The sequence below is a fragment of the Pocillopora verrucosa genome, chromosome 10, assembly GCF_036669915.1.
Source record: "Pocillopora verrucosa isolate sample1 chromosome 10, ASM3666991v2, whole genome shotgun sequence".
NCBI classification, from domain to species: Eukaryota; Metazoa; Cnidaria; class Anthozoa; order Scleractinia; family Pocilloporidae; genus Pocillopora; species Pocillopora verrucosa.
In genome coordinates, this window is record NC_089321.1 from 603,159 (window position 1) to 630,144 (window position 26,986).

Genomic DNA, 26,986 nt, shown 5'->3' on the forward strand with positions numbered 1-26,986 from the left:
ACGTCACTGCTGTTAGCCTTATTTGAGTGTTTTATGCGTCAGTAAGTATTGCAATGTAATCTTTTGAGGTTTTATGCATCAGTAAGTATTGCAATGTAATCAGATGATTAGAAAGTGAAAATGCAAGGCGAGCCACTCAGAACAAAACACAATATAAATCACTTAACTTTTTTCAGCAGCGTGTTTCTTTTGACAGTAAGTTTAACCAATTAAAAATAGTTATTGCTCTTCATAACATCAACAAATATTTAGCAAGATAAGGAAATAAAACTGTGAGTTTCTTGTTCTGACTCGAAAAAATTAAAGGAATCTTCCATTTTTTATAGGTTGTACCACGTGCGCCAGTCTATCGCGTCCTATTATATGGTCATGTTAAAATACTTTTTGACCGAGTTTGACTTGGCCGAATTTTTTTTCTGCTTGTTTCTTTTTCCTCTTTTTGTTTCCTCTCGTTTGTTTGTTTTGATTTTGTTTGGCTTTATTAAAGTAACACTGAACGTATAGCGATGTATATACAGAAAGTGTCACCCCTTCCAAATGGATATCACTGGCAAAATAAATTTCAGGACGACAGATAAATATTCTCGAAGCTACATGTACACCAGGTGTTCTTTCCACATCTTCTGCCCCTAATCTCCTGGTTCACTTTTTCTCGCCGATAATAAAGAACAATTTAACGAACTTTGAAGTGCCATGCACGATGACCTGTCTCAATTTTAAAAATTATTGTGATAAGAGTTTGAGATCCCTTTAATTAGCAATTAACGAGGAGTTAAGGAATGTGAGCAAGTGGCTGATAGTAAATAAGTTATCTCTTAACGTCAAAAATCTAATTATGTTATGTTCAGACCGTACCAAAAGCGTGTTGATTATGAAATGAACATAAACATCTTTAATTATAGCACCAATTCCCTTGTCACTCTGGAACCGAAAGACTACATAAAATACGTATAAATTAAAGGACTATTGCATAGACAGCTACTGAACATTTTGATGCGAGAGGATACTTATATTGATGTCCATACTTTCATTGATAAATTTAGAAAATTATAATCTTTTTTAGTTTTTGTAATACCTAATTGGCTTATCTATATCTTATCGTGCTGTTTTTCATTGTTCGTGTATATGCATGCTCCTAGTCATTTCCTCTGTTCAATTAAACTTGTTAATAAAGAATATATTTTAATGTTTGTCGCCCTCCCGCCTCGATTAGCTTCGCTATTTTGCGGGTAGAGATTGTTAGATATGTTTTTTAATTGCTAAAATAAGAAAATTTGTCTGTTTTGTTTGTGCGTAAACACAAGGTCCGATTACTGGCAACTGAACTAATCTTGAAAAGTTCATATGCCCGAAGGCTGCTCGTTGCATTTGACGCCTCGAGTGGATCGACGCATGAACGTTTAACTGATTGATTTTCGAAACAGGAATAAATCCTTGGGTAACATATTAGCGGGCTATATCAAACAAGGCCAACTGGGTAAAAGTTTCCTAGTCTCGTCTCTCCTGCGTTTAAGATTTCAATTAATACCTAATTGGCTTATCTATATCTAATCGTACTGTTTTTCATTGTTCGACTACAGACATGCTCTCCTAGTCATTTTCTCTATTCAGTAAAACTTGTCTTTGAAGAATTTATTTTTAACGTTTTTTTCCCTTCCGCCTCAATAAGCTTCGTTATTTTGCCGGTAGGGATTGTTAGATATGTACTTAAATTGCTAAAATAAACAAAAAATTGTATGTGCGCAAACACAAGGATCCGATTACTGGCAATTGAACTAATCTTGAAAAGTTTAATGTGGGCTGCCCGTTCATTTGATTCTTCCAAATGATCGACGCATGAACGTTTGGCTGATTGATTTTCAGGACAGGAATAGACCCGTTATAACATATTAGAAGGCTATATCAAACAAGGCTATCTGAGTAAAAGGTTCATCACTGCGTCTCTCCTGCGTTTAAGATTATTTTCAACTGAAGTAACTCAGAGTGGTTTCTCGACATTCATTCAAAGCAGAGTCGCGAGCACTTTGCATTCCGTTATTTTCGGAATGGTTTCTACTTACATGTACAACTGGCCGTTTATACTCCTGGCGCTTCCGTCGCTTTTTATCTCAATCAGTCGCGGTCATGGTAAGTAGTAAGCCTAAAAAACAAGCCGAGACACTCTTTCAAGGAAGCTAAAATAGGACAACGGAGTAAAATTCAAAAGTGAAACACAATCATTCCGAAAAAAAAGGTTTCTCAACGGTCGGATTAGATAATCGCAGATATATATTCTTTTACAGCCTGCGTTTGTTTTTCGAATTGAAATCTGACCGAAGTCCTTTTTCCTCGAGGGATTCATCCAAGTAAAGTAGGTTTAGATGAAAATCAATCAGATTAACATTTTTTCTCGGAGTGAGCTTGGTTGTATTACTCAGTTTGGCCGATTGCATATCGATTTAGGCTTTAGGCTTTGAGTACTAGGAGCGAAGACTCACGCCGAGAATGGTAGCAAATATTGATAGCTAAAATGAAACAAACCTTAGAAACCATGCCAGATAGTGCTGGATCAGGCTTACTGTAATTTGCGAAACGAAACGAAATGAAAATCTGTAATTTGCAAAATGGAAATAATTAAGCTAATGATTTGCAAAATAGAAAGCGCAAATTAGAGATTTCTATTTTGCAAATCATTAGTATATCTCCATTTCGCAAATTGCAGATTTGTATTTTGCAAATCATTAGCATATTTCCATTTCGCAAATTACAGATTTCTAGAAATCGTTGTCGATGAATAATTCGAATGCGTGCCAGCACACTTACCTGACCGCAAATGCACATGGAAAATGTCGCAGTGTGTTTCTAGATGAAATATCGTGTTTGCGAAGAAAATGTAATTTCGCAAAGTTCACCACGCAGATTTTTCAAATCAGTAGCATATTTCCATTTTGCAAATTACAGATTTCTAGAAATCTGTAATTTGCGAAATGGAAATATGCTAATGATGTGCAAAATAGAAATCTGTCATTTGCGAAATGGAAATATGCGAATGATGTGCAAAATAGAAATCTGTCATTTGCGAAATGGAAATATGCCAATGATTTTTTCTCGGAATGAGCCCAGTTGTAATACTCGGTTTTGCCGATTGCTTATCGATTTCGAAAGATCAACCCAATGTATGTTCCTGGAGGCGATGTGTGCAATGGGCTCGAGCGAAATGGTGGCAAATATCGATAACTTAAATGAAACAAACTTTAGCAATCCATGCCAGCTAGTACTGGATCATGCAAAGATGTAAGTGAGTTAGTTGTTGAGGTAATGAAAATATCTGGAATCGCTGAATGTCGAAGCCGCAATTAGGAAAGGTGTTTGCGTGGGTAATGTAATTTAAACTGTACGGTTACTCTCCGTTTTTTGTTATTTACGGTATTGCCAAACGCGTTATGTGTCTGATTTGAAACCTTATGAGCGTCCGAGTGTTACAGGCACTGTGCGTTCGGAATTATACTAAGGCGTCCAATTATCCAATCGATCAAAAAAAGAGAGAAAAAAAAAATAATGATAATAATGAAAATATCAAATCGAAATGTTGTTTTTAGGTGGCATGTACATATAAAATTGACTTTGTGGCTGTAAATTGTGGAAAGATCGTATTTTTCTTGACTTTTGGATGTGTACTGAACCTGTCATAACAAGTCATGATGTGCTTTAGAATGAAAGTGAATGACAACCAAACTTTAATTTAATGCATGTACTGTAGTTTTTGATCTGTCCTAGTCAGACATGTCACTGAGCTCAACAATAGAGAACAGAAGAAAAAAAAAACCACAGTTTTAGTTGAAAAATAATTTGCCTAAGCAATGTTCTATATCCAAGTAATAATGATTATAAATATGGATGTTACAAATAGAAGTTACATATTAAACATTTTGAGAGTTTAAGGGTTAACATTACATATATGTACAGATGGTACAATTAAACTTTAATGCTGTCTGCTACATATAATTATGGTTAATACAGTTTTCAACATGTTGATCTGGAAAGTAACCTGATCTACAATTGGAATTGATGATGTTTGGTGCTCAGAAAATGGTCAGGACTAAAGGTATACTGCAGACTGCAGATAGATCAAACAAGTTTTCAAAATAATGAAAGCATTCAAGATTATTATTAATAACATCAGTTTGCTTGAGAAGGAAAATTTGCACTTTAAATCACCTATTTGAACTGATTCATAAACACGAAACAATGGGCTAATGTTTGAGAAGAAATTTCTTTTACATTTTCCATTGCAGTCTAGTTAAAAATTATTCTTACAAACTAAGCATACCATTTTAAATTTAAAGATGCCAAAGGCACTATTAATCAATGAAATCAATGATTGTTTATTTTTGATGTAATCTTGCAGAAAAGGAGAAAACCCACAACACAGCTTGATATGCATGCTTAATAAATTGTTGTAAACAAATTTACCCTTGCCACTGAAGTCAAGAAATACAATTCTATTAAAGCAGCAACTGCAGGGCTATGAATAATTTTATTCCTCTTACATTCCCAACAATATGTGTTTATTCATTTATTTTTGTCATGTAAAGAATGTTCAAGTACTCTTGGTATGGAGAATGGCCGCATCAAAGATGCTCAAGTCACTGCATCTTCAGAGTGGGATAGAAATCATGCAGCAATCCAGGGAAGATTGAACTTCAAGGCTGGTGGAGGCAAGCAAGGAGGATGGTCAGCTGGGAAGAATAATGGAAATCAATGGATACAGGTGGCTCTTGGCAGTTACACTAAATTAACAAGTATAGCAACACAGGGAAGGAATGCTCACAGCCAGTGGGTAACAGCATACAAGCTACAGTACAGTGAAGATGGAGTGAAATTTTACTACTATAAAGTATCAGGACAGAGCTCACCTAAGGTAAATGTAGAAGCAGTTACTTGGTTTAAAACTGTTAAAAACATATCTGTATGTCTGTATGTCTTCAAAAAAAATCACTTGTGCCTATTTATTCCAAATTGCACTCGAAATCATGTGATTACTGAGACAAATTGCACAACACAGAGTTCAATTATCATTATTTTTTAGGCAACTTATAACTGATAATTACTTTCACAACTAAAATTATATTTTGTCACAGTTAAATCATTATTACATGAATTGAATAATATTTTGGCATCAAAGTGATGCCAAAAATGTTGGCATGTAGGTGATTGTGCTGTCTATTCCTAAGCATGAAGAAAAAAGGAAACTTGAAGGAGGAAATCTCCAGAAGATAGAAAGGGAATTTTTTTGCTCTCCTTGTGTTGGAAAAGTCTTTAACCTTTAAACCCCTAAGAGTGACTGGCATCTAATTTCTCCTTACAATATCAGTTCTGGATCACACACTAAGGTCATGGGAATAAAAGAAATGATCGCCAAGTAAACTAGCTTGTGATTGTTAGACAAATTCTCCTTGTCAGAACCTTAGGAAAAGTATAGCAAACAGTATGGAGAATATGCATACTGATTTGTTAGGATGTTAATTAGGGATTAAATTAATATATCTTAATAACTATATATCTATATATATATATTTGCTTTGTTTAAGCAACACTCAATTAGACAGAATACCTTAGGTGAACAGAGTTCACGTAAGGTGAATGTAGAGGCAGTTACTTGGTGTAAAACTGTTAAAAACAAATCCTTATATCTGCACAGTATAGAGGTGACAGTTATAATATGTTGCAAGTATTTCTTAATTTTACTTGAATGTATTTGTAGGTATTCAAAGGAAATAAAGACAGAGACAGCATTGTTTATCACCAGTTAAACCCACCCATCAAAGCTCGCTACATCAAACTTCGACCAACAGCATGGTATGGTCATATATCACTAAGGATGGAGCTGTATGGTTGCTCAGCAGGTGTGATTGTTGTCTTACATGAACTTATTTGGCACTGAAAAACAGAAGGGTGAAACACATGTTTTGATTATAACCAGTATAATGCTGAAATTGATATGGCAAGAACCTCTAGATTGCTAGATACTACATTATGAGATGCGTAGAACATTTCTGCTTGATCCAAATTTTGTGTAATTTTTTAATTTTTACTAGAACTGTATGTACCTACCCTCAAACATACCTACCTACCTCAGTACATAACCACATACACATAGACTGTTCTTTTACCTTCTTTATTTCTGTAAAGAATGTTCGGCACCTCTTGGCTTGGAGAGTGGACGCATTAAAGATGCTCAGGTCACTGCATCTTCAGAATGGGATAGAAATCATGCAGCAATCCAGGGAAGATTGAACTTCAAGGCTGGTGGAGGCAAGCAAGGAGGATGGTCAGCAGGGAAGAATAACGGAAATCAATGGATACAGGTAGCTCTTGGCAGTTACACCAAATTAACAAGTATAGCAACACAGGGAAGGAATGCTCACAGCCAGTGGGTAACAGCATACACACTGCAGTACAGTGAAGATGGAGTGACCTTCTACTACTACAAAGTACTGGGACAGAGTTCACCTAAGGTAAATGTAGAAGCAGTTACTGTGTTTAAAAACATATCCTTATGTCTGCACAGTATAGACTGAGGTAACAGTTATAATATGTTGCAAGTATTTCTTAATTAAGTCATCTGCAAATACCAAGGGGCTAAGCCCCTAATCATGCATTCTACTATGGAAAAAATTAATTATACCACATATCTAGCCTTTGACTTTCTCTTGCATATTTACAACAAGTGCAATCAACCTGTTACAATTTTAAATGTAAGTTGAAACTGACATAAACAATAACATGACTGTGGTAACTGATTATTAATTTTACTTGCATGTATTTGTAGGTATTCAAAGGAAATAAAGACAGAGACAGCATTGTTTATCACCAGTTAAACCCACCCATTAAAGCTCGCTACATCAAACTTCGACCAACAGCATGGTATGGTCATATATCACTAAGAATGGAGCTGTATGGTTGCTCAGCAGGTATGATTGTTGTCTTACATGAACTTATTTGGCACTTAAAAATGGAAGGGTGAAACATGATTGTTTTGATTATAACTAGTATAATGCTGAAACATGGATATGGCAAGAATCTCTAGATTGTTAGATGCTACATTATGACATACATAGAAAATTTCTGCCTGATCCAAATTTTGTGTAACTTTTAAATTTTCAATAGAACTATATGTACCTACCCTCAAACATACCTACATACCTCAGTACATAAACACATACAAATAAACTGTTTTTTTTCCTTCTTTATTTCTGTAAAGAATGTTCAGCACCTCTTGGTTTGGAAAGTGGACACATTAAAGACTCTCAAGTCACTGCATCTTCAGAGTGGGATAGAAATCATGCAGCAATCCAGGGAAGATTGAACTTCAAGGCTGGTGGAGGCAAGCAAGGAGGATGGTCAGCTGGGAAGAATAATGGAAATCAATGGATACAGGTGGCTCTTGGTAGTTACACTAAATTAACAAGTATAGCAACACAGGGAAGGAATGCTCACAGCCAGTGGGTAACAGCATACAAGCTACAGTACAGTGAAGATGGAGTGAAGTTTTACTACTATAAAGTACCAGGACAGAGCTCACCTAAGGTAAATGTAGAAGCAGTTACTTGGTTTAAAACTGTTAAAAACATATCTGTATGTCTGCACAGTATAGACTGAGGTAACAGTTATAATATGTTGCAAGTATTTCATAATTAAGTCATCTGCAAATACCAAGGGGCTAAGCCCCTGATCATGCATTCTACTATGGAAAAAGTTAATTATGCCACATATCTAGCCTGGTATTCAAAATTGAAGTTTCTTGATTTTCTCTTGCATATTTACAGCTAGTGCAATCAACATGTTATAATTTTAAATGTAAGTTTAAACTACCTTTTTAAAATGGCATGACTGTGGTAACTGATTATTAATTTTACTTGCATGTATTTGTAGGTATTCAAAGGAAATAAAGACAGAGACAGCATTGTTTATCACCAGTTAAACCCACCCATCAAAGCTCGCTACATCAAACTTCGACCAACAGCATGGTATGGTCATATATCACTACCCAGGTAAAAATATAAGGTGGGATCCCGCCAATCCCACCTGGGATCCCAGGTGTGTCCCGGGTGGGATCCCGCCTTTTTCAGGTGGGATCCCGGGTGGGATTATGGAACATCCCGCATGGGATCCCACCTGGGATTATGGAACATCCTGCATGGGATCCCACCTGGGATTATGGAACATCCTGCGTGGGATCCCACCTGGGATTATGGAACATCCCGCATGGGATCCCACCTGGGATTATGGAACATCCCGCATGGGATCCCACCTGGGATTATGGAACATCCCGCATGGGATCCCACCTGGGATTATGGAACATCCCGCATGGGATCCCACATGGGATTATGGAACATCCCGCATGGGATCCCACCTGGGATTATGGAACATCCTGCATGGGATCCCACCTGGGATTATGGAACATCCCCCATGGGATCCCACATGGGATCCCGCCAATTGAAGTTGGGATCCCGCCTTAAATTCCTATTAGCATCCCACCTGGGAAAGCACATCCCGGGCAGGATTAAACCTAGAATCCCACCAATCCCTCTTGGGATCCTGCCTCAAATTTCAGATAGTTTCCCACTTGGGAAATCATATCCCAGGCGGGATGGCATCTGGGATCCTGCCAATCCCAGTTTAGACCCTGCATAAAATTACAGATGGCTTCCCACTTTCAGAAAAATCCTTTGAGGGATCCTGTTTATCACTGGAGACCACAGATTTATAAAATGTATCAGATAGGATATCTTATCAATTCCTTTTGTAACCTAATCTGTAAAATTAAGAGGATAAATATTTTCTAGGTGAGCTATAGACCCCATCAATCCACTGAGGGTCCAAAACTTTCCAACTAGCTATAGAACATACTGACACCTCCAATGGGATCCCATTGTCTTACCAAGCTGTTAATCATAAATGATTCAAACAGTACATGATCACGTAACGAATATGGCAATTTTTACTCACCACAAACTTCTAAAAATCCTAGCTTTAAATAGCCACTCGATCGTTGTTTGAACCAGTCGATATGTCAACTGTTAATTGTCCCTTCTTTTAATTCCACGGCGCCAACGACTTTCTTTTCATTTAAAACACTCACGCTGTTCTCGTTTTCCCATTGAACCACAATAAAACTCATCTTTAGAAGTGTTATATTACGCAAAACAATTGAGAAAAGAAACAACTTCAAGCAAGAGCGGTTAACCGATGAAAAGTACATTCAAAGATGAGCGCCAAATGGAGTTTTCTTTGTTTCCGATCACGGGCATGATCACGTGGACCTTTTAGCAAAGAGAATCCGCTGGCTTGACCCATTGCAGTCTCAAGAGAAGCGCGCAACATTATTCTGTCTCTTCTGACCGGTTCTCCTCTCATGTTTCGATGATGATATAAATAATGATGTGAATTCACTCTATGTAGAAATAATCGACAAGAATCAAACAAGAATGCACGATTTGTGGCCGAAAGTTTTCGAGGAAAGAAAGACTCGAAACCCGCTTGAGTTATGTTCACGGCGAAGGTGAGAAACAACACAAGCCAATCACATTAGGAAGTATAAGAGATACCTAGATGATCCCAGTGTACTAGTACCCAAATCAACAAGGCTTGACCACAACAAGCGTTCAGCAACACGTTCCAACACAGCTAGCCATCTCGATTCCTCAGTCGGTCTTTCCACTGAACTAGCAGTGGTGCCAACAGAGTCAAGTGCGTCTCATAACGGAGAAAACATTTGCACGAGAGACAGAAGCAACTACATGCGATTACAGAGGTGCATTGGAATTCTCGTCTGCAAATGGTTTTGCACAGTCCGAAGCGTTCCCGAGCTCGGAAAGGGGTGGAGAGGACGAAGATACAAGGTTGTCATTTTATACTACAAGTAAAAATTTTATACCAGACCTACAAGGTATAGAAAAATTTTGTTGATCGCTGACTCAGAGAAGAACAACAAGTAAACTTTAGAGCTGTTATTATTGAACTGTGACTTGTACTTTTCATTTGTATGTAAAGAAGGAATTGTATTTTGCACCAAAAATATAAAGAAGTAATATTTTTTAGGAGGTCCAGTGATTGGGACATTTAAGAAATTAAGTAATGAAAAGAAACTCGGTTTGTACTTCTCACTACTAACAAGGCTTGTTTTAAAAATATTTTCAGATCAGAGTTTCAAATAAAGCAAATTGAACAAGTCATTTAAAAGGTGTATTTTCTCGAAGGGAACAGTGACCACCTCTGTCTTGTCCGCATGCCAAATATTTGCGGAGTGTGTGGATGATCCATAAGTATTGGAACTCTCACAAAAATGTTTTGTAAGAATAAAAACAGCAAAACAATATTTTCGTGGGTGGGATAAAGAATCCCAGTTGGGATATGTAAATCCCGACCAGGATCCCGGGTAGAATGCATAAGTCCCACCTAAGATCCCGGGTGGGATGCAGGAATCCTGCATTAAATGCGGGATCCCAGGTGGGATCAAATTTTCATCCCAGGTGGGAAAGGTGGGATCCCACCACCTAGGGCGGGATCCCGCCATTCCCACCTGGGATCCTGGGTGGGATTGCCGGGATCCCGCCTATATCCCGCCTGACATTTTACCTGGGTAAGGATGGAGCTGTATGGTTGCTCAGCAGGTATGATTGTTGTCTTACATGAACTTATTTGGCACTGAAAAATGGATGGATGAAACACATGTTTTGATTATAACCAGTATAATGCTGAAATGGATAGAACAAGAAACTGTAGATTGTTAGATACTACATAATGAGGTGTGTAGAACATTTCTGCTTGATCCAAATTTTGTGTAATTTTTTAATTTTTACTAGAACTGTATGTACCTACCCTCAAACATACCTACAAACCTCAGTACATAAACACATACACATAAACTGTTCTTTTACCTTCTGTATTTCTGTAAAGAATGTTCGGCACCTCTTGGTTTGGAGAGTGGACGCATTAAAGATGCTCAGGTCACTGCATCTTCAGAATGGGATAGAAATCATGCAGCAATCCAGGGAAGATTGAACTTCAAGGCTGGTGGAGGCAAGCAAGGAGGATGGTCAGCTGGGAAGAATAATGGAAATCAATGGATACAGGTGGCTCTTGGCAGTTACACCAAATTAACAAGTATAGCAACACAGGGAAGGAATGCTCACAGCCAGTGGGTAACAGCATACAAACTACAGTACAATGAAGATGGACTGAACTTCTACTACTATAAAGTACCGGGACAGAGTTCACCTAAGGTAAATGTAGAAGCAGTTATTTAGTTTAAAACTGTTAAAAACATATCCTTATGTCTGCGCAGTATAGAGATAACGGTTATAATATGTTGGAAGTATTTCTTAATTAAGCCATCTGCAAATACCAAGGGGCTAAGCCCCTGATCATGCATTCTACTATGGAAAAAGTTAATTATGCCACATATCTAGCCTGGCATTCAAAATTGAAGTTTCTTGATTTTCTCTTGCATATTCACAGCTAGTGCAATCAACATGTTATAATTTTAAATGTATGATGACCCCTTTTATTTAAAATAAATAACAATCCCCACACCAGGGTAGTCCCATCAGAACGTACAGCTCTGCTATCAAAAGGAGCCCTGGTGAATAGGATCATAAAATAAATACAATGCATAATGCAAAAATCAATATAAATAATACTACCAATAATAATAACAGCGGCAAGACTAATAATTTATGTGTTATCTAAATATCGAACAATACTATAAAAATCTATATATTTAGAATGGTATAAAAATCTATAAATACACACAAAACAATAAGAATCTAGTCAATATAAAATATTATAAAAAATTTTAATTAATTTGAATATTATAAACAACTCATCTATGATAATAAAAAGATTTCCTAGCTGTTTCAGTTCAAACGCGAGGCAAATGAAGTAAATTTCTCTGTCTTGTTCTGGTATTATTAAAATTGAAATATTGCTTAAAAAATTGAGGACAGTTACCAGAAATGCATTTATTAACTAATTTAAAAGTATGTTCGTCTCTTCTCAACTGTAACTCAGGCCATTTAAGATCCATTAAAGCTTTGTACTATCCATAGATATTGAAACAATTTTGGATGCCCTTCTTTGAAAATTATCCAGCAGTCTGGCATTGCCCACTCCACAACAGTTCCATACAGTGTCGCCATAGTCAAAAATTGGACGGATAAATGATAGATATAAATTGTTGGCAGCATGACAAGTTAAATCTCTTCATAATCGAGATAGCATACCTAATCTTTTCTTAGCTTTAGATAAAATGTGCTGAATGTGGGGAGCCCAAGAAATAGTCTCATCAAATATAATACCAAGATAATTGAACATGTTTACCCGTTTTAAACTTTGTCCATGAAAAGTAATATGAAAGTCTTAATGTTTGGACAGTTTAGAATGAGTTCCAAATAGCATGGCTTCAGTCTTGGTGGTATTTAGAAACAAGCTGTTCACTTGAAGCCATTCACCCATTGTATTCAGGCCCTGATTCTGACGGTCTTCAATGACTTTAGAGTTATATCCAGCACAAAACAGAACGTATCAGCTGCGTACATAAGCACATTACAAATCTTAATGCAGAGGGGCAAATCGTTGATATGAATAACAAAGAGTAGAGGGCCTAATATGGAACATTGTGGAACACCAGATGTTATGTGTAGAGGATCAGACGAGGCACCACCGATGCCAACAACTTGGGTGCGGCCAGACAGATAGTTTTCAAACCAGTTTCGCTCTTTGCCTTTGATTCCAAGAAAGTGCAGTTCTCTCAACAAAATAGAATGATCTATTGTATCAAATGCCTTACGCAAGTCCACAAAAACTGCTCCCATCATGAAACCCTGATCAATATTTTGCCGGATTGTGTCCGCGAAAGACAGAGCTGCAAATGTTGTTGAGTGTTGTTTGTGAAATCCACATTGGAATGGGCTAAGTAGACGGTTTTCTTGTAAATAACTTACTAGTTGAGTATGCACCACTCATTCAAGTAACTCTGATACTGCAGGTAAGATAGATATGGGGTGATAATTGTCAATATTGTCTTTCCTCCCTTTCTTAAATAATGGAATAACATAAGAAGCTTTCCAGTCGTCTGGAACTTTGCTCTGAGACAGTGAAGCATTAATTATTGCTGTAATAGGTTTAGTGACCATTGCAGAAGCGTCCTTTAGAAGTCTTGGTGGAGTAATATCTAAGCCCACAGCTTTGCCTGATTTAAGTGGTCGGATTTCAGACAGAACAGTAGATTGAGAAATATTTGTAAACAGAAAAGTAGAGTTCGTAGCTTTTTTAAAGATATACTTGACAAGAGGTTCGATGCAGCATTTATAAATGATTTGCAAAGGTTGATAGCTGTATTTACAAAGACATTGTTGAAAGAATTTGCAATTGAGCTTTTTTCAGTTATTACTTGACCATCGACTTTAAGTTTTGGTGATGGTTCTTTGCTTTTGGAGAGCAGGATTTTCTTAACTGTTCACCAGAATGAGTTGGGATCACCAGCATTCTCGTTGATGAGCCTTCGATTGTAGTTTTCCTTTTCCTTTCTGATTGAATTGGTAACTCAATTTCTTTGTAAGCGGTATCTTTTCCAGTCTGAGGGAAGTCCGGTGGTGTGAGCTTTTTTCTGTAAATAATCCCTTTGTCTCATTTGACGTTTGATAGAAGTATTGAGCCAAGGACAATAAATGTTTAAGCCCCTAACGCGTTTTACAATAGTGGGGGCGTGACGTTCTGCTATGTTGGTAAACTTATCTTTGAAGGACTGCCAAAGCTCATTAACGTCCTTATTGTTAACGTTTTCACTTGGGAGATCGAATTCTGTGTTTTTCAAGTCCTCGAGGAATTTATCTGGGTCGTAATTTGCATAATTTCGAAATGTTTTAAGTTGTGATGGAGCTTTTTTCCAATTTATCTTTCTGACACAGAAAGACATTTCATGATCGCTTAAGCTAGTACCGGTGACGACCCCAGAGTCTTTAATGTTTTGTGGATGGTTTGCAGCAATCAGATCAATCATAGTTCTAGATTCCGCGGTGACTCTTGTAGGCTCCTTGATGATTTGAGTAAACTGCAACGATTTAAATAAAGATTTAAGTTGGTTACATTCTGGGATAGTTGAGCGTTTTGACGCAAAGTCGGTGTTCCAATCTCCAAGTAAAACCACTTCTTGATCCTTTGAGACAGCAGTGTTCAGAGTGTTATTCATTTTTGAACAGAAACCTTTATCATAGTGGTTAGATGAGTTTGGAGGTCAGTATAAACAACTGGTTAGTAAACTACGCGACTTTGGAAGGGAAACTTCAAGCCAAAGGCCTTCTATGTCGGGCCTTTCAAGATCTCCTCTTCTGTCAACCATAACATCATTGCGAACATATTGCTACGCCTCCACCTTTCCCCTGTCTGTCCTTTCTAAACAGTTTATAACCAGGAATTGATAATTCATTGTCAGGAATTGAGTGCTTTCACCAAGTTTCAGTCAGCCCAAAGATGTGAATACTAGACTTGAGTTTGCTTAACAGAAGGCGTAGTTGGTTGATTTTCCATGGTAGGCTTTAAATGTTCTGATGTATCAATTTCAAGCCACGATTATTGACAATTTCTTGAAGTTTTAAAGGAAGATCAATCTCATCTTCACTAAGATCATCGAGTGACATGTTGTTATTAGAGCTGCACATATGACAGTGGCCCGAAGAGTCAAAATCAGGACCAAGACTCATTAGATGAAAATCCTTCTTGCATGAAGTACAGGGAAGACGAGCATCATCCGTTTTTGTAATTTTGAGACAGAGAGGACACTTTGGTGTATCGCTAACTGCAATAAGCCAGTTACTAGTAACTAAAATTTCAAGTAAAACATCATGCTGTTGCCTGTTAAGGGTTTTTTGTGTTTGAATGGTCCCCTTTTTGTGACTGCAGCCACTGAATTTAAGGCATTTCACTACTGCGCAAACTTGAGCTGATCTTTATTACAAGGATCCATACTATAGCCTCATGTGCATATGTTATAACCCTTTTGGAGGTATGAAGGGTGACTAACATGTCAAGACTGCACTTAATCAACTAACTGGCAAGTCTTTGATTTGCATGGTATCGTTAGATTTTTTAACTCTTTAACTCAACAAGATCTGATTGTTAATTCTCTTCTCTAGCTGCTACACATTTCCTCATATATCAGCTATGAAAATTTAGTGTTAGATTCTTCTGCCTGATAAGTTGGAGTTTCTCAATACCTGTTTAATTTGCAGGATAATGTATGAATATCATAGGGAGAAGTTCTTTTTCAATCACCTCAGAGAGTTAAAGGGTTAATCTGATTTTTTCATGTACAGCCTGCTTGAGCCAGAGGGATTGGAATCCGTGTCATTCACAAGTGGAATCAAATTCCAAGGAAGAGACCTGTTATTGTTCAGAGGTATGCTGTATATCTCCCTCTGAGTTTATTAAACTAGTATGTAACTTGTGTATGTACTACTCAGTATTGTAGGGATAATACTCAACAATAGCAACCACAATGCTCTAGTACTTGTACGTTGTGTATACATGGTAGAGAGATGCCACAACCTTTGGAGATTTCAAGTCCAGAGTTTCATTACTCATGGGTGACAGTTACCTCTGCAGTGAGGCTACTGTGACTGCCTTTCCTCCCACCCCCTCCCCCATAAAGATGAAGCAGACCCCCCAGAATAAATTCAAACATTTAATCAGGCTATAATTCTCACATTGCTTCTGCAGTGGTACTTCCTTGTTGAATTGTAATTTAGCTGCACAGTGCACAATAGTTGTTATAGACTATAACTGGTTAAGCTCTGATGACTGAGTGAGCACTAAGCATGTTCGAAAGAAGACTAGTCATTAATAATGGTAGTAGGACTTTGTGTCATCCAATGCAGTCTGTAATCATACAAGTGATTTACAAAATCGGAGGACCGCAAAGTGTGAGTCCGATTTGCCACTCACAAGTATGGTTACAGACAGAATCGGATGACTCAAAGTCCTGTTACCAATTAATCATAACAGTTATAATTTCTGAAAACAACAAATAAATTCGGACAAATATGTACAGGAGAGACAATGTTTGAGTGGAAAATTCCTAAACTTTTGGAAATTCCACAATTTTCCTAGGATAAGTGGTTGTTGCTATGGTTATTGTGATCAATTCTGTGATTGGTGGATTCGACTGAAAGGACTAAGTATGATTGGCTGCTTCAACTGTCAGATTGCAGGTGTCTGATTACAGCCAATTATCCGATTACAACTGTACCGAATATTTAGTGAAGAATAAAGCGGCTAATGCACCAATCATATTTGAAGAAATTGTAACAATTTGATTAATATCATCGTTGTTGTGATTTTTAGGTATCTTGCAAAACCGTTTCTCATCAATGGAAGCAAGTTTGATCTTCGAATCTATGTCTACGTCACTTCATACGATCCTCTGAGGATATATGTCTTTGAAGATGGGCTTGTGAGATTTGCGACATGCAAGTAAGTTTTCAAAGACTCAAGTATGACATACAATTAATAGATGTGTGCATGTTTGAGTAGTTGTGAAGGTTAATTTGTCCAACGCTACACTGTACACCTCCTAAGATTTCCATCTCCATTTTGTTTTCAAGGTACTCATCATCCATGAAAAGTTTAAGCAACAAGTTCATGCATCTGACAAATTACAGCATCAATAAAAAGAATGAAGGAGCTTACCAAGCGAATTCAGATGAAACTGTTTGTCAGGGACACAAATGGTAGGATAAAGTAGTGTTGTTCATTGACTTGTACATGTACTTACTGTAATAAGCTTAAACCCCTAAACCCTAACAGTGATTGGCTCCTAATTTCTCCTAACAGTATCAGCCCTGAATCAAGTGTAAAGGCCATGAGAATAAGGGAAATGATCACCAATTTAAAAAGCTCCTGATTGTCAAACAACTTGTATTCTCATCAGTACCACAGGAAATATAAAGAGAACAGTGTGGAGAACGTAGTTACTAATTTTAAAGTGTTAACGGTTAATTTGTTCAGCTTTGCAAAGAAATGTGTTGGGGTAGAGCAAGCTCAGTACAGACGATATTCCGACGCCGTCGTCAAAAAATTATTCTTTCTGTCAGTACTTCCAAGTTATGGTACATTTTAATTTGGAGTACATTTGTATTTAATTTGATTGCAACCTTTCTCATAGATGAGCTGAAAAACAAACATTCCATTTTGCTAATTAAACGTGACGCTTCTGTTTGTAGGAGTTTGAAAGCTCTTTGGGGTTACATGAAACGCATGAACATCAACCATGTTCATGTTTGGGAGACAATAAAGGATTTGGTTGTCAAAGCCATCATAGCGTAAGTAACAGAAAGTGCTGTTGTTGTAAAGTAATACTCACCGGAAAGTTAGTAAAATCCATCTTGACAAGTACAGCTGCACAATAGTCCATAGGTTCAAGTTTCTTTAGTAACTCAACTAGTTTGAACTTGCGTTAGTTTGGCCGTAAAAGGCAGAAGCCGCCAGCATTATAGAATGAGTTCCTGCGAAGATGGCGTAACGGCAAAAACAAGATACCGACACGTTTACTGATCAGTTTTAACGTTTTTTGAGCCGCAAATGTCTTATTACGTACGGAGATGATAACTTTGAAAACTTTGTAGATAATAAAGAACGCATGTAAATTATCACTATAGATACATTTTTTGTCGCATTTTGCTGAAAACTTGAACCCTGTCATTACACTGTGCTTGTCAAAGAATCTGAAGGTCTATTTTTATTGATTTCTACATTTTCACCATTTTCGCCGTTTCTTTAAATCTTAACATGCACAAGAAAATTTAGTGAAATTGAACTTCTTGATGTGAATGTTTCAGGTCTGACTCAGCGGTAAACACCATGGTGAAACAGAATGTGAGAAAAAGGTAAGAGACTGCAGTTGGTCTTGAACAACATTTGTGCATTTTGAACAGAGTTTAGTTATAGTACGTACGCTATGATTGGTCTATTTACCGCGCTGTTTATAGCTGTATGCCCTCCTCAATTCAAAATTTTGTTTGAATTGATATCTTCGCGCACTATTTCAACCCAGAGATGTAACAAGTGTAAGTATTAACATGATTTCGAGTGTAATTTGGTGCTCATAAGCACGAGTAAATTTTTCAAAGACAACAGAATTGCATGAGCTCATAGGGCAAGTGCTATTTGTAATCTTCTGAAAAATTTGCAAGTGCTTATTACACCAAAAAGAAAAAGTTATGAAAAAGAAAAATTATGTAATTACTTGGTTAGTAATGTACTTGAAAAAACATTGCAGAAAGTCGAGACATACGAAATTTGAAAGCGTGCGCGCGCCATTTATAACTTGCACTTGTGCTACAACTTTGCACTCGTGTTACATGAGAATGCGCTCGTTTTCAGCTAATCAGAAGCGCGTATTTTTTTTAATGTACTTCGTTAATATCTTACTAAACTCGTTTTCATGGTCCGTACGGTAAGTTACAAAATCTGTTTTTTTTCCCCGCTGGAACATCTAACTCAGTCAGTATTACTAACTGTATAACCTTTACTACCATCTACAACATTGTCTAGATCTTGCTGTCATGAGCTTTTTGGATTTGATGTCATGTTGGATGAGACCCTTAAGCCGTGGCTACTAGAAGTGAATATATCTCCAAGGTAATTCACGCATTTATCATGTTCAGAAATATTGACCACGCGAGAGATACCAGTATTCAACCGAAATTCACATACTCAAGAGATTGAAATACTGACCTCACGAGGGATATGTATCCAACTCAAAAATTTTCATTCTTAAGGGATTGTAGTTCTATGGTGTTCTTGTGAACCCATTCAAATAATTGTTTTCGCATGCAAAAAAAAATTTCTTCCCATGGTCCGCCAGACATAGGAACATAGTAAGGGACAAAATATGGAATGTTAAGGCTGCGATTTATAATTTTTCTTATCGAAAACGAGGATGATTTTTAACTTATTTTTCAAAATGCTTTTTAATGCAAATCTTGCGTTAATTGATTTATTGCGGGACATTTACGTGCATTCGTTTTGTTTACTCTTTGTTTGAAGTGCAATAAGATGCGCAGCACGTTGTGTAAAAGGGTGTGCAAAAGGATGCGCAATAAGATGTACAATTAGGTGCGTATTGAGATGCGCAGAAAAATGCGCGGTCGATGCATCACTAGGGAAGGACATTTCGTTAATCAAGTAAACTTCGTCAATTTCCTCCCCAGTCTTCACTCCACCTCTCAACTGGACCGTAACATCAAGGGACAGATGATAAAAGACTTGTTAAACCTGGCAGGGTTTTGCATCCCAGAAAACCTGATCACAACTTCAACTTCAAGGTCAGTCTAACTATTGGAATATCAGAGAGAAATTGAAATTACGAGCTATTTGCAAATGATGAATAGTGAGGCACGTGACTCCGCCAACATGTAATTTTTCAATATGGTTGCATTGTGCAGCGCACATATGAGTATAATATATTATGAACGTGAAATTCCTGTTTGGTTTCAGCACTAGTAACATGAACCAGTTTGTTCAAGATAAAGCTGTGACGGGTCTTTCTTCAGATGAGAGAGGAAAGGTGAATATATGTTATGGATGGCAAATACCTACAGATATTTAGAACAACATGTTTTTGTGTCAGTTTGCCAGTCTTAATTTACTGTGACAACGTCATATATATAATGGTAATAGGACCGAGTGGAGTCCAATTCGGTCGGTAATCATACGGGTGTTTAACAAAATTTGACGACCGCAAAGCGGGAGTCCAATTTGTCAATCAAGAGTATGATTACAGACAGAATTGGACGACAAGAGGTCCTGTTACCAATCAATCATAACGATTACAATTTCTAAAAACAACAAATACATTTAGGTCAAATACCTCCAGTGGAGACAACGACTAAAGTAAAAAAAATTGTAGTATAGTAATAGTATAGATTTATGTTTCGAGAAGGGAAATAGTTAGACATGCTTTATTGAGTGCTTTTGTATTGGAGATTGCTGCTGACTTAATACTTCTCCTTCACTGACCCCAACATATTGTTTAATCATTTTACTTATGAGCCTGCCTTACAGATTATTAGAACGTACAAATGATGTTAAAAAGTACTGGCTATAGATACATTCCATTATTTGCGAAAATTTAAGAAGGAATTGACTTCGAACCAAGTCAAACTGTTCTTTTGTGTGTCGTCTTAATTTGTTTAAGTGTTGGACGTTATTTTTCTTGTGTTTCAGCATGCGTTTTATGTTCAACGTCATCTAGACGAGGTAGGAACACATTTTATAACGCTTCCCTTCAAATTCCTTTCTTTTAAATGATTGCATTTGGAAATCCCACAATGCCTTTATTATTGAAATATCTTGCTGACAGTTACACAACATGTTTCATGAACTCGAAATTACGCCGCAGAGAGCGCTTAAAGTCTGCATCATTGAACAACAGACACTCGACCCTTTTACTGGCTTTTCTAGGATGCATCAGTATGAATTGCGTCAAAACCCAAACGAAAGTTACCACACAGCCAGTCAAAAGAAAGAAATTAAAAAAAAAGAAAATGTCGCAATGAACTAATAAGACAATTTACGGTGAAATCAAGGAAAATGCTTCGAGCGCGGAAAGGTAAAAGGGACCAAGTAGTTGGGATTTGTGTTAGTGAACATCAGCATCTTGTTATTCAAGAGAGTATCGAGTTTTCTAAAACAATCACATAGCTTGTTGGAGCGTAAGGAACATCAGTGAAATCCAATGCAATCTCTAGCTGTGTTCGTCACTTACTTTGAATTACCCGAATTTTGAATTTATTGTTATGGAATTTTACTAATACAAACTTGTAATCAGTCCACTTCTCTTTCATTCATGTCTTTTAGCGCACGAAACAGTCAATCCTTGACATCTTGACACCAGACGACATTAGAATGCTTATGGAGACAGAAGATGAGGTACTCTGTACATACGAACTTTTGAACATATTTTTGTTTCCTTTATTCTTCGTAGTGAAAAGCAAAACCTATAAATTTTTTTGCTTATTGTGATGATTATGCGTGTGTAAAAGAGAAAGGTGAATTCATTTTATCCTTTATAAGAGACTGCCATGCATTCGAGAAAGTGAAATTTGCCGTAATGTAGCATAGCTCGAGCGTTTTTATTTTCCCTCACAGAATAGTCGAAGAGGATGCTTTCAGAGAGTTTTTCCATCCATGTCGTCCAACAAGTATTTAAGATTCTTTGAGTCTCAGGTGAGGATAATTTTACGTACAAACAGTCATTACTACCTCATTAAACTACGGGCAGTCCCTGCTTGTTGCCGAAGTCCGTCGCGCGACCAAAAGAAATCAGAGAAAAAAAGGAAGATTTTAGCGCGCCGCGCGGATTTATGTAGTAGGTACTACTTATAGTGTGTGCCACTCTCAGAGGTCCGAGCGGTGCGCCAACCATTTTCTTTCAATCACTGTTTTTTTTTCCCCGAATGGTGCGACGGACTCCAGCAATTTTGCTCCTTTTTAAAATGACTTTCTCTTCCCTCCATCCTTGATCGAATTTTTCTGCCAATTTCCTTATAGAGATATTACAACATTTTGTTGGACGAATGGACAAGAAAATACATGAGAGAAGGGCGGAGCACAGTCCTGGGTAAGTTTAAATTCAGGTAGAAAAAGCTAGGTCACCGTAATGTATATTCGGAAAAAGTAAACTACGTTATTTGCAGTCTATGTATGTATTTGCGATATTTAGACTGGCTGGCTCAGTGCAGCTCAGAGCTGGTTTAAATGGGGGCCAGTTTAAGACCAGACCACTACACCGGGAGTCGTGCGTTCCACAAACGTGAGCTGAACAAGTGTAGTCCGTGTCACTCTTTAAAACTCTGCGTCTTTTTGTTGCCCTTATGGTCTCAAGTTTTTTCTTGTTATGTTTCTTACGATTCTACACTGTAAATGTTTATTTAAATTGGTCTTTTTTCTTACACAGGAATCGCTGTTCTCCAAGCACTTGGTGAAAAGAAACTTCATATTGGGGCAACCTCGGATCCAACACATCAAGTGAGGCTTAATTTTATTAATTGATTTATTTGTTTTCGCAAAGAAAGTAATCATTCCTTTAAAGATTTTGAAAATAGTTCGAAATTCTATTTGGATTACTGACTGACTGATTGACGACTAACTGATTGACCGACCGACTGACGGCTGACTGATTGACCGACGGACTGACGACTGACTGACTGACTGACTGACTGACTGACTGACCAGCTGTGTAACCGGTTAGCTGGCCTGCTGACTGACTGACAGACCGGCAGACTGAATGAATTGATTGAATCGGATCCATCGAATTAATGGTCTTATCAAGTGACTTATAGACTGAAGAACTGACTGGCTGATTGATTGATTGATTGATTGAGTAATCGATTGATAGCTCGATCACAAGATTTAAGGCTTTATCGATTAATTGATTGAGAGACGCCCTTTCCTCACAGTGGAATTGCCCTCAAGGTATAACGTACAGGTCCTCTTCCGCTCCAGCTCTCAGTTTGGACCACGGACTCATCAAATCAAGGTCGGTGTAAAAAATTAAATTCCAACTTAATTTCGATTGACAAAAACTGCATATCGCTGTTTGTTTGTTTTGATATTCCTGATGATAACATTTATTTAAAGTCAATTTATAGGTTGCCCTCAATCTGAAACACCATGTCACTCTCCGTCCATTCTCAGTGTTCTACATGTTCTTGAGCGTTTCTTCTTTCTCTCAGACGCTTCTCAGCACCAGCTGCGAGAATAAAGGAGTGGAGCAACTCAAACTCTTCATCTACTTCTATTAGGTACATGCGGGAAAGGTGCTGCATGGTTTTTTGGGATTGGCGCAGTTTCTTTTATGTTGACTTTGGTCCTTTTTCTACGATGGGTTCTGATTATTCTCCTCCCTGCTCTGCACTACTTCACACACTACTTCCTTTGTTGTTCATCCTTGTTCCTCAGAAACTCATTCTAAGCTTTTTTAAGCTTTTTTCTAGAAGCTCTCTTGCCACTCTACTTCCTGGTTTTCGTGCTCAGATATTTGAGTTTGTTTGAAATGTTAAGCTTCTTTCTTTATTACACTTTAAAATTGTTTACAAGTTCGTATTTGCTATGTATTTACCCTGTAGTCCGCACACCTACTTTAAAAGCTACAACAGATCCATTGGTAATCAGAAGGACTCATTTCTCGCTTTAAGCTCTGTTAGTTGATTTTACTGCTCGCGCTGTTTCGAATTGAGATCATCACTGATTGTTTTGACTTTATTTTTCCTTCCTCACTGTTAGTAGGCTTTCCTCTGCTTCTTCAACTAAGACTGTCAAAAGGTATTATGTCAGCAATTTTTCATGTTCCTAAACATGTCCCATATGAATATATCCAAATTTGGTCGCGTGAAAGTCTTCAAAGTTCAGTCTTAGTCCGGTTCTTTTCTCCCATGCAATTATTTCTCTCCCCTTTTTCCATTTCTTGCTTTTCACCTTTTTAGGAATAGCACAGCTTCCATCTTGAAAAATTCTCCGCGGAGAAAATCAGCTGTTACATCATTTAAGGGCAAAAGGTATTCTTTTTTCTCCCGGTCTTTCTTGGGACACTGAAAATTCATCACTAATTTCACATTACCTGTACGCATCTTTGCGACGAGGGGTGAGAATCTGATCGCACATTCCAGATTATTGAAGAGCTGAATGTGAAGAAAAGGAACTATCATGATTCAATACGGTTAAGTTGCACGCGTTGTATCGACAGATTGTTACAGAGGAAAGTCATGAACAGGGTCATATCAAGGGTTCTCAGGAAAGGGATTTGTTTCGAAACATTTCCTTGTAGTTTAAGTCTGTCATTTTTCTCTTATCCTCAGAAGAGAAGTATCCGCATGGCAAAATGTGACAGTGACAAACGAAACTTTGTTCTTCTTTCTGAACCTTTTCCTACTCCTTAAATTTTGGATCCTCATTCTAGTTTGGCGATTTTTCCTCTACTATACTTTATTACTAATCTCGACTTCACTTTCTTTACTTTCCTCTTTTTCTGCCGGCCGATACCCGGAAAAAGACGACCGTCCTGATGTTTTTCCTTTTTCGTCCTCTCTTACCCTCCATCTTTGGTACTCTAACTCTGTCTTTTCTTTTTGTTGTCCTCTTTTCTCCTCTCTTTATCAAATAGAAAACTTCGAACAACTCCACGATGTAAGTCAGCTCCTTGTAGACGTAAGAATAAAGAAAATTCTGAAAGCTCTAACGAATCAGGGTAATATATAGTAACTTTCACTTTTTGTCTTCATCTTTTTCTTTCATTTCTACATCAAAACTCTAATCTCTGTAGTTCACTCTAAACCTATTTTAGCTATTTCGTCCCATGTTCCTGTAAATTAATCGTTAATTCACAACTGACAATCAGTGAATTTCCATCAATGAATTTCTTCATCGGCCTAAGTGACAATCTTGAAAACTGTAGTTTAGTTTTAGGTGTGCAAAGGTGATCTTAATAGAAAGTGGCACTTTGCTGTACAGTTACATGTTCTCATAAACGCAGATGCACTTATGAAGTTTTTAGATCATTTTACCCCAACATTTACCCTAACCTGTTATCAGTTGACAGTCGTTGGGTTAGGGGAGGGGCAGGAGCGTATTTGCTTAGATACCAACAGTGATTCCAAGTTCAGTTTTAAAGTGTCAAAGATACTTATGTAAAGTGAAACCGGTTCCTTTACTGAAACGACGATGGCCACGATGGCCATTAAGGCCCAGGGTGACCATCAGACCTACAGCTCAAACTTCCGCCAACCCAGGAGATCTTAGAACTTCATTCTAGGCCACATATACCACAGCAGTTTCAAAAGTAGCTTTCTGATATTTTGTCACAGCCAGCACTAAATAGTATTGTGTCAAGAACCACTATCCGTCTTTTTCTTTCCAGTGCTTCGGCTCCGGTGCTTCTGCCCAAAATAAAGAAGAAGTCAACAAAATCGCACACATCTAAGGTGGGTTTTTCTCAAACTTCTTGTAGAAAGTGCAATCTCTTTTTACTGAATACCCCGCTTATTCCATGGGAAGTCACTTCAGTTTTTTGAGCTCCTACTCACGATACGTTTGTCTTGCTACAACTGAATAACATACACTTGATTTCTACTTTGTATTTATGTTTATCTCCTACGTTAAACTTGTTTAACTCAATCGTCCTTAGTTTGGCTCCGTCTTCGTAGTTTTTCATCCTCTTCAAACATCGTGTTTGATTTCCAGGTCAGCCATTCAACTCTACAAAATCGCTCTAACCTAGAAAACTCTAACCGAACGTGCAAGATTCTTAGGGACTCTTCGCGCCGACTGACCTTACCTCAGATCAAAGAGCGTGAAGCAGTTAAAGCGATTTGTTGTACGGTTCTCTGTTTGTTAGTACTAACAGCACTGATTAAAACTTCGAAGAATTCATTCGCACCGTAAAAAAAGTCAGTTAGCCACACATTCAGTTAGTTTACCGCTTACACAAGCCGTAAAGCAAACGAACCAACGGTCAAGCCTCGGTGAGGGTTACCGAGCTATTTTATGAACACGGAGCATAACAAATTACAAATTTTTTTCGTTATGAACACAGCCACGCTAACGCGCTGCCCTGTAGCTTTCATTCCAATGTTTTGTGACATCATTATGCAAAACTCATTTTTATGAAGACTGCCAAATATTAGCTCGGTGAGATTTAAAAACGATTAATAGGTAATGATAAACCCCGCTGGAGCAAGGAGGGTAGAAGACCTTTTCCTCTTTTCCACTGAACTTTATCATCACACCTCCACCCACGGGTTTCTGTGATGGCCACCGGCGCCACAAGTAAGACTGAAGACCAGTCAAACCTTGCATAGGGTAATTAAGTATTATCGATTGAATTGATAACGTAAATTAGCCACCGTGAAGAGTTTCGAAGATAAAATTTCGAGAATTAGCCCTTCATCAGAGCGAATGGAGGGATTGTGGGTTGTGTGTATGTGTTTATATGAAGACCTTGCATATGCAGACCTTGCATAGCCTAACATACGTAGCCTAACATATCATGAAATTGTTACGCTTGATTTTCAACTTATTCTTTTTTTTCATCAGATGTCTTCCAGCTCGGCCACATCCTCTGAACGAACCCGGCAGATGCTGCGAGCTCGGATGAAATCGAACATCTGACTAGTGCAGGATAGAGGGCCGCTTACTGTGACAACAACTACCATACCCTCTCTCCCTAGTATTAATCCACAGCCAGTGTGTATCGGAGGGGAGGGTGAAGAGTGCATCCAGAGCCGACATGCGCATTGCACGATTCAGACATGCCCACAGAAGCGAGTTCTTCATGAACTGTTGATTCATCTGAACAGACTCAATTTAAGCTCGGATAGATATGCTTAAGCGTTTAATTGATTCTTACGAACTGCAAGGGGTCTTGTTATATATTTGTACATGTTCATATCTTACATATACAAAGAGCGAAAAGTGAGACTAGACGTAATTTTCATGAGACTTTTAACCCGTGTGGGGTTAGAGTAAACGTGGATATAAAGTTTAGACCCTAAGCAAAATCATCACTCTACCGAAGTTCTGTTTGCAGATCTGGAGCAGAAATGTTTATAGCCAAAGCTTTAGATAACTGCAATAACGAAAGAAAGGTATTGTTGAGATGATGATACCTTATAAATAATTATTTTTTATTCATAATTTCCAAACACCGAATTTTCTTCATGATATTGAACAGATGTATATAACAGTAAATACTTCTTAATGCTTGTAAATCCAATTTCCATGATTGACACAACTTTTTATCATATTCTATCTGTTGCAAGTTTTTCTACATATTTATGTACTAAATGGAAAAACAATTTCCACAGAAAAGGCTAATTGATTTAACTATGAAGGAATTCATAACGAATTAAAAACGCTGCATTTCATCGTGAAACACATAATATAACACAAT

At 37.6% G+C, this 26,986-nt stretch overlaps 2 protein-coding genes across 2 annotated transcripts in view; both read left to right on the forward strand.

Moving 5' to 3' along the window:
- Positions 1-4,582: 4,582 nt before the first annotated feature.
- Positions 4,583-26,986, forward strand: part of LOC136283927 (uncharacterized) — a 96,727-nt gene continuing 74,323 nt past the window's right edge. The window contains 8 exon segments of the mRNA XM_066173497.1: positions 4,583-4,900; positions 5,744-5,885; positions 6,172-6,497; positions 6,812-6,953; positions 7,244-7,569; positions 7,915-8,033; positions 10,630-10,655; positions 10,942-11,267. Coding sequence (XP_066029594.1) covers positions 4,595-4,900; positions 5,744-5,885; positions 6,172-6,497; positions 6,812-6,953; positions 7,244-7,569; positions 7,915-8,033; positions 10,630-10,655; positions 10,942-11,267 — 1,713 coding nt within the window. The 5' untranslated portion in view covers positions 4,583-4,594.
- LOC136283974 (tubulin monoglutamylase TTLL4-like) lies at positions 16,401-26,802 on the forward strand. Its single transcript, XM_066173595.1, has 15 exons — positions 16,401-16,512; positions 16,644-16,769; positions 17,262-17,360; positions 17,877-17,924; positions 18,592-18,678; positions 19,251-19,364; positions 19,537-19,606; positions 20,266-20,298; positions 20,899-20,970; positions 21,190-21,267; positions 21,592-21,661; positions 21,998-22,068; positions 22,500-22,579; positions 24,956-25,019; positions 26,131-26,802. The coding sequence occupies exons 2-15, from the start codon at positions 16,657-16,659 to the stop codon at positions 26,203-26,205; spliced, it is 1,074 nt and encodes a 357-aa protein (XP_066029692.1). The 5' UTR covers positions 16,401-16,512; positions 16,644-16,656; the 3' UTR covers positions 26,206-26,802.

What these genes read in the sequence shown, in the direction of transcription:
- LOC136283974 (XM_066173595.1), top strand. Translation starts at nt 16,657, where the DNA reads ATGAAAAGTTTAAGCAACAAGTTCATGCATCTGACAAATTACAGCATC. An exon ending in AAACAGAATGTGAGAAAAAG is followed by an intron (nt 17,925 to 18,591) that starts GTAAGAGACTGC and finishes AACATTGTCTAG; the next exon opens with ATCTTGCTGTCATGAGCTTT. An exon ending in CTTCAGATGAGAGAGGAAAG is followed by an intron (nt 19,607 to 20,265) that starts GTGAATATATGT and finishes CTTGTGTTTCAG; the next exon opens with CATGCGTTTTATGTTCAACG.